At 33.4% G+C, this 7,095-nt stretch overlaps 1 protein-coding gene across 3 annotated transcripts; it reads right to left on the bottom strand.

Annotated features, from left to right (window-relative positions):
- Positions 1–412: 412 nt before the first annotated feature.
- On the bottom strand, positions 413–5,658 carry LOC120120335 (alpha-1,3-mannosyl-glycoprotein 2-beta-N-acetylglucosaminyltransferase-like). Of its 3 annotated transcripts, none has more exons than XM_039139992.1 (19): positions 5,411–5,658; positions 5,251–5,301; positions 5,035–5,122; positions 4,854–4,916; positions 4,200–4,234; positions 4,035–4,111; positions 3,893–3,938; positions 3,673–3,738; positions 3,457–3,523; positions 3,310–3,378; positions 3,139–3,208; positions 2,976–3,037; positions 2,472–2,562; positions 2,281–2,374; positions 1,706–1,768; positions 1,579–1,617; positions 1,325–1,495; positions 682–807; positions 413–505 (listed from the first exon to the last, which is right to left on the bottom strand). In XM_039139992.1, exons 1-18 carry the CDS (start codon positions 5,477–5,479, stop codon positions 691–693), a joined length of 1,338 nt encoding a protein of 445 aa, XP_038995923.1. In that variant the 5' UTR covers positions 5,480–5,658; the 3' UTR covers positions 413–505; positions 682–690. The 3 variants fall into 3 exon arrangements, with proteins under 3 accessions (XP_038995923.1, XP_038995922.1, XP_038995924.1); XM_039139991.1 differs by having other exon boundaries at positions 413–501; XM_039139993.1 differs by having other exon boundaries at positions 413–501; positions 5,237–5,301; positions 5,411–5,477.
- Positions 5,659–7,095: the final 1,437 nt, after the last annotated feature.

The raw sequence follows: 7,095 nt of genomic DNA, 5'->3' as shown, positions 1-7,095 counted from the left end.
AATCCTTTTTGCATGAAAAATAATTTCAAAATTTTGTGGAATTACTCCAAGAAAATAAAATATTTTAAACAAAATTTCAGATTATAACTTGGACCTTCCAGGTATATAACATGATTTGTCAAACAAGTAGATGAAATCCTTTGTTAGCCAGGATTCAAGCCAACCAATGACATCCCCTCTCCAATAAGTAACCTTTCAATTTATTTTTAGTGCTGGTTTATTAAAATTAAAGGTTTCTCCAGAAAATAACCTTTTGGGATATTATCATACTTCTAAATGGAAAAATGTAAGATGAAATCATCATGACATATAACCTACAACACAAAACCAAAGGTTTTTCCTGTGCCTACCATATGTAAGAGAATTGATCGCCAGCACAAGTGCGGATTTAATCGAGTCGAGTCAAATTCCATAACAGAGAAAATTTAGAAAGTAAATATTTCATCAGCCGCAACCTCTTTGCTCTCCAGCATCCGGAAATACTTCATCAGGACAGGATCACTGACTACACATTACAAAACCAAAGATTACAACGCAAATCATTATCATCACAAACGAAAACTAAAACATGCTGAAACTTGCTATCTGTCATTATTCCTCCAATTGCATTATACCGAATTTAGTGGCTTCCACCGTTATAAAATACAAGGAAACAATAAAAAACCAGACATGGGTGTTAACCTTTTAATTTCAAGCATTTTCAATCCCAAGCTGCCGTAGAGAGTCGGGACTGACAAGAAATACACGTTTTGGTGGGTGATATCTGAAAACCACCACTCCTTTATATGCTGTTCTTGGTACACCGTCCTAGATAACAAAGCAATCAAAGTTTTGGAGAATTGGGAAGAATGGAATTAGTCAATCTTAGATATGTGAAAACTTTTCTTTTAACAGTTTATTTGTACAACAACAATAGAAGTAGAAAGTAATGTTCTTTAAATCAAGGCCCTCCCGCCCCCATGCATTAGTTAGAAGAGTATGTATGGTTATCGTATCTATATGCTTGTAGGGCACAAGAAATGAAAATGAGCAGAAAGATCATTTTGATATAAACAAATCATAGATATGTTATTACTTTGAAATGGTCAGGTGAAAAAAAAAGTTACAGTTTTGTACCAAAAACTATATGCAATTGATAGTAAATAGGCTAAAATAGTATTCAGAAAATTAACTCATATCCACCAAACTTTTGAAACGGTACCGAGTTTCAGAACATATATTATCACCTACTGTGACCAGGCATTTATCAGTTATTATCATAAATAACTTTTTCACAACAAATAAAGAAAAGAAAGAGACCCCAAATATCAGATGAATAATTTACCTTCCATTCTTCAAAAACTCTAAATTGCCGTGCAATGTTTTCAAAATCTGATTGGTCTGTATACTGAATACGCACATCTCCATCTATATTAGATGTCATAAGAGCAAGATCTGGTCCATGGACAGGTTTTGCCATCCTTAAAAGGTCGGCAAAGTATTTTGCATATTTGTCCTAGAAAAGAGAACAATTATATACATGACAAATGTAAAAATTAGAACCTGGGGAAAAACAGTTTCCAGTTCCACTGATTTTACCTCCAATAGGTAGCTCAAATCCTGTGACTTCCAATCCACCTTTCACGCAGAAAAGCAACACTACTGTGACGATGATGATTAAAAAAATTTACATTCTAAATAAGATTATAGAAATTTTGCAGCCAACCTTAATGTCATTCATCTTAATAGGTTCAAGATAACTTTGGAAAAATTGCCCCATGCTTGAACCCTGATTGAAATCAAAGATTTAAAACACAAAGTGAGCCCATAGTTGTAAAAGGGGATGTAAATATCACCGAAGAACCAGAAAATGTTAACACCCGCCCTTGAGGAAATTTAAAATTGCTGAAGCTGCCTATGCTGTGTTAATGAGGGATGGAAATGCCCCTAATTTGGGGAATCTCAATTTTATTTAAGCAAGGAAACAAGCCATTCCAAAAGTTGAAGGAAACTCTTCATCCAAAAAAAAAACACTGACACCATAGAAGTAACATATTCGTCCAAATTTAGTGAACATTCTTCCAGAAGCAATGCAATAGAATCATAGCAAAAAATTCTCCATGGAAAACAAATGGACTCTGCGCCTCATTCATGCCTACCTAGTTCCAGTCCACAAGGAAGACACATACTGGTGGATGGTCTACCAAGAAAACATTCTCATCAAAGCTAAAAATACTCATAAGATTTGTAAACACAAAAATTTTAAACAAGAAATCTTCTAAATGACAAGGTGATACATACATGCTCGCCAAAGTTATATGTTCTGCACACTTCTGGACGAATGAATTGTCGACCTTTGCGATTATCTTTTAATCTCATCCAGTCATCCCAATAAGTGAATGTTTGTCAAAGAAATTTCATAGAAGAACTACATCAATAAGCATATGTGTAATATACAAATGAATAACAATATACTTAACCAAGAAGGATATGCTTTTGGCCACTTTGGTGATAGCTCGTTCCATGTTGACTTAGTAAGCATCCAGCCAAGACCAGGAAAGAAATCTGAGCGATAAAGTGCATCTGCATGGAATAATTACAAGGAAATTAAGAAATAGAAAGCACCAAAATTTTCCATTTCAAGAAAATTAAAAATTGTGTTCAAGCATGAACATGTAAAAGACTTATCCAGAAGTAGATTGCATAAACAACTTCAACTATATGTTGCACATAGATAGAGAGAGGGGGGGGGGATTCCTGGTAATGAGCAAACATCCAAAATGAGGCCAGGATAAGATTAAATATCCGCCTCATAGTCAAAGCATCTCAAATTTTAAGGTGAGCACTGCATGGGGGATTAAGAAATAGCATAGAACCTTAAAACTCATGCAATCTAGAACAAACAACTTTAGCAAACCAGCCAAATCTTGAATATAAAAACGCATTAAGCTTGATTGTCTTCCTTGAAATAAATTCCATTGAGAGAAAAAACTTACATGGGTCATACACAAACTGCTTTTGCCCATTGTCATTCCATGAGGAAACAGCCATAATTGACCTACATGATTTAATAACAAGAAGGTGAAGAAGGAAAGAGGATGCAAACCCTCAAATTAAATCAAAATAGACGGAGAGCCTGATTTAATTCTTCTAACATACTTATCCTTGTCGAGAAGGGCAGCAGCTGCCTCAAAGTAATCAAAAAAGTCAGGGGCAATTTCCATATCATCTGTCTTCAAAAGTGATTCTCAGTCAGAACAGTATTCCTTTTGTTATAAGAAATGATAAAAGAAGAATTTTGAAGCAATAATCCAAAAAGGAAAACTTCACCTTCAAGTATAATTACTCGGTCAAAATTGTGCTTGTAGAACAACTCATCCAATGCCCATTTGTAGTGACCTTAAGAAACCAAACGTTAAGAGCAGAAATCAGTAGGAGCAATGTCAACACTGAAGAAATGAGAGAAACAACCCTTACGGGCAATCTTGTAGTATGCGATCAATTCCCCTGGTCTTTCTGTATGCACTGGATCATAATCTATATGCTGAAAGAAACTAACGTAAGCATTCACTGGATGGGTTTTGATAAATAAGGATAAGGCAAATCATATGATAGGGTAGGAAAAAGGAAGAGGACTCATCCCAATCAACTTTCCAATGGAGAACAAAAGGGAACAGAGGAAAAGCAATTTACCTGCATATAAGATATCTGATTAAAATAACTCAAAGCCTTAGCTTTAACATTTGGATCTGATCCATCCTGAGAAGAAACTATCACAGTTAGAAGCATTTCTTCTTTTAATTACAACAAAAGAAAAATACAGTGTCTGTTGTGCATGAAGTACAAAGTTAAAACAAGTCAAATAGACAAACCTTTTGTTGCTAATAAAGAATAGGATTATAAGTTTAAGTACCTGAGATATAAAAAGGGGATATTTTGAAGCAACAGACCTCTGATACCTGCATATTTAAGCCAACGTAAATCAGCTTAAAATTAGCTACTACCTGGTCAAACAGAATAAGCTATCAAACCAAACAAGGGTCGAATAAACATACTTTAAGACAGATGCAATTGTCCTTTCCAGATAATCAGCACGATTGCAAGCCATTATTACTACAGCTGCCACTGGTACCTAAAACATTCAACCCAAAGATTGTTTCAATTATTACATGTGGTACTTTGTGGAGATAACGCATAAGAATGCCCATCATGTCACAAACCTGTGTTTTATCAATTATTCTTTGAAGGGTCTTCTCTGAAACAACCAAAAAGAAAGATGTTAACTGACCATAAAACATTTGAAGCACCAAAGGAAAGAAAAAAAAAACCTTTTTGAAGGAATAATACAAAAGAAAGACAGGTGAAAACAAATATGAAAACCCAATAAATGATTAAAAAACTACACAATTTAGAACAATTCCAAAGCTTCTTAGCGAAAATAATTAGAGAACAAGAAGTAAATCAATGCCAAACTACATTGATGGAGGAGCAGAATGGCCTTCATCAAGATCCAGCTATAGATCCAAATTCAGTGGGATGACATTAATAACAACCTTAAAAGTGGTAATGAAGTGTATTATAAACAGAAAAGGTCTCATAAACTAAATAGAAAAAGATCATATGATCTGAACATCACAAGGCTTCACTTGGTAAGAAGGACAGAAAGGGGTCAGCGTGGCAAAGTTTTAATTCCAAAGGTTAAGCTACAAAGTAGAAAAATGGTACATAAAACCTAATCAATAGATTAAAAGCACTTCCTTTCTTATACCTTCCCATCCTTCCTACAAAGCAAAGCCTAAATATGCGCCTAGAAACCATAGAAGGATCTTCTTAGAAAATATACAATTGCAATCAAGCAAGATAAAAGAAAGTACTTTCAAGATCATTAACAAGAGCCTTCAGTTGTGCGCACTCCTGATCCTTTCGCTTCTTCCCCTCTGAATTTGTAGCATGAAAAGAGTGAATGATTTGAATTCCATGAAAAACAATATCGATTTCAACCTTGTCTACTGAAAAGAAACATGTCTAAAGGATCAAAATGAAGGAAATTCACACCTTCCAGGGCCACAATTTGCTCTTGTTGCATACTAATTTGATCAATAAGTAGTCGCGTTTGACTTGTACAATGGCGCTCTGCATCCACCTGCCAAAAATGAAAAAGACGCCATGCTCAAAGGCTTAGATTGTTCATATTCCTTAGGTTTTGTAAGGATTAAAAAAAGGCAGAAGCTTCTGAGAGCTAAAGATAGCAATAAATCTAAGCTTACTAACCGCTTCAGCCATTCGATCTGCGTATTCAGATTGCGTGGCGAAAAGTCGCATCTACAAAAGGTTTGAAACAAGCATACAATTTGATATATACATAAATTTAGAATTTCAATTAAATCGAGAAAAAAGAAAAGGGAAAGGGAGCAAGGTTTGTTGATTTTACCTGGATGTATATGAACAGGAATGCAGCGGGGATGAGAAAGTACCGGAAATCGCAGCTTACCCTTGCCATTCTTATGATTCTCCTCCGGCTGAGTTAGAAGAATGGAGATCTACGATCTCACTAATTTTCTTCTCAAATTTGATATTGATTTTTCGTTATTCAATCTTCATTTCTTGAACTGTACTAATTGTAGAAGCCGCAGTGAATAGAAAATTAGACTTGGGAGCTTTAAAAAAAAAATCCGCGTATACTTGACTTGGGCGGCGACTCCAATTTACGCAGACTCGGGTAGAAACTAGAATGCGACTTCGAATCCTTCCACAAGCAAATAAAAATCATAATCATTTAGTAAAACATATTCAGAAAACAGTCACATACTTAACCAACCCAGTACAAAGCTTAAATCAAACGTAAGTATAAAAGAATAGATGCCCTGCAATCTATGTTTTACTCACAACATACAACATACAACATACATAAAACTCGACCAAAACAACAACGAACGTGAGAAACTTCAACAAATAATACATTGAAATATTTAACCGACTTTCAAGTAAAAATGTGTTCATTTAATACAAAAACGAGAAAAACACACCTATTTTAGTTTTACAAAATTACAGATCGAGAACGATAATCTTTTGTTTAACGATAATTGTTTTGCATCCAATGTAGGAGGTTTAGAATAACCTAACCTCAGAAAGATTAGGAATAAAGAATTACATTAATATCAATAAAATATGAATTAAGATTGTTGAATTTATATTTTAATATAATAAATAATTATAAAATTAATTTTGAATTTAGAAGAATTTGTTAAAAAAATTAAAAATAATTCAAAGTTTAAATTAATTTAAAAATATGCCTTAAATGTTTTTTAACTCGGCCAAAACTTTCTAAATAATTACTCGATTATTTTCTCCTTTAAAAGTTAAGCTTCTTAAGAATTTTTACTTAAAGTATAGATCCTTTTGGTCAAAAGATCGATCTCTTGGATTACAGTAGTCAATGGACAAATCTAATTTTTAAAAAGATCGAGCACTTTCTAGGAATGCCATAAAAAATCGATCCCTTCTTTAGTAACATTAAATGTTGAAAAAGATTCGATCTCTTTCACGAAAATAATCGATAACCCATGCCATATATACTATTTTTCTTTGCAGGTAACGACTCTATTGCATCTATAACAACTCATAAAGGCTAAAAAAAATAGAGAATGCCTAACGACGAGCTCAAACCATCTTAAGAATAATAATAAAAACATTGACAGTAAATATAACATCAAAGAGTCTTTATGAGCTAAATTATTGTATATTCATTTGCAAAACACTTGTAAGTTTAATTGTTAACATTGCTCGAGTGTTATTTGAGTGAGAATTTATATATTGTTAATATAATTTATCTTGTGATATTTTTCTTTTGTTTATTAAGTTTGTATTTACTATTTGAGAGAGTGTGTAATCAAGGTTTTAGATTTAAAACCTTGAGGTATTTATAAGGTTATACCATGTCCTTAAAGTCTAAAGGTAGGTAGATCTAATGGATTTGAAAAATTCCTAGTGTTGCTAAATAGTTAATGTAGACTTGATTTAGAAGTCGAATTACTCTGAATCATCGTACAAATTTTTTTCATCATTCAATTGCTTCCACACGAAATTTTTAAAGGTCAATTTACCTCATCTTAACAT

The sequence above is a fragment of the Hibiscus syriacus genome, unplaced genomic scaffold (genome assembly GCF_006381635.1).
Source record: "Hibiscus syriacus cultivar Baekdansim isolate YM2019G1 unplaced genomic scaffold, ASM638163v2 tig00110338_pilon, whole genome shotgun sequence".
In the NCBI taxonomy this organism is placed as follows: Eukaryota; Viridiplantae; Streptophyta; class Magnoliopsida; order Malvales; family Malvaceae; genus Hibiscus; species Hibiscus syriacus.
Note: the sequence above shows the minus strand (reverse complement) of the source record. Positions and strands in the feature narration are given on the sequence as shown.

Bases quoted from the DNA above. Each gene is read 5' to 3' on its own strand.
- LOC120120335 (XM_039139992.1), bottom strand. From the start codon at position 5,479: ATGGCAAGGGTAAGCTGCGATTTCCGGTACTTTCTCATCCCCGCTGCA. The intron at 3,038-3,138 runs GTATGTTAGAAG...TAAATCATGTAG, and splicing joins GCCCTTCTCGACAAGGATAA to GTCAATTATGGCTGTTTCCT. The intron at 1,618-1,705 runs GTTGGCTGCAAA...TCTGCGTGAAAG, and splicing joins TTAAGATGAATGACATTAAG to GTGGATTGGAAGTCACAGGA.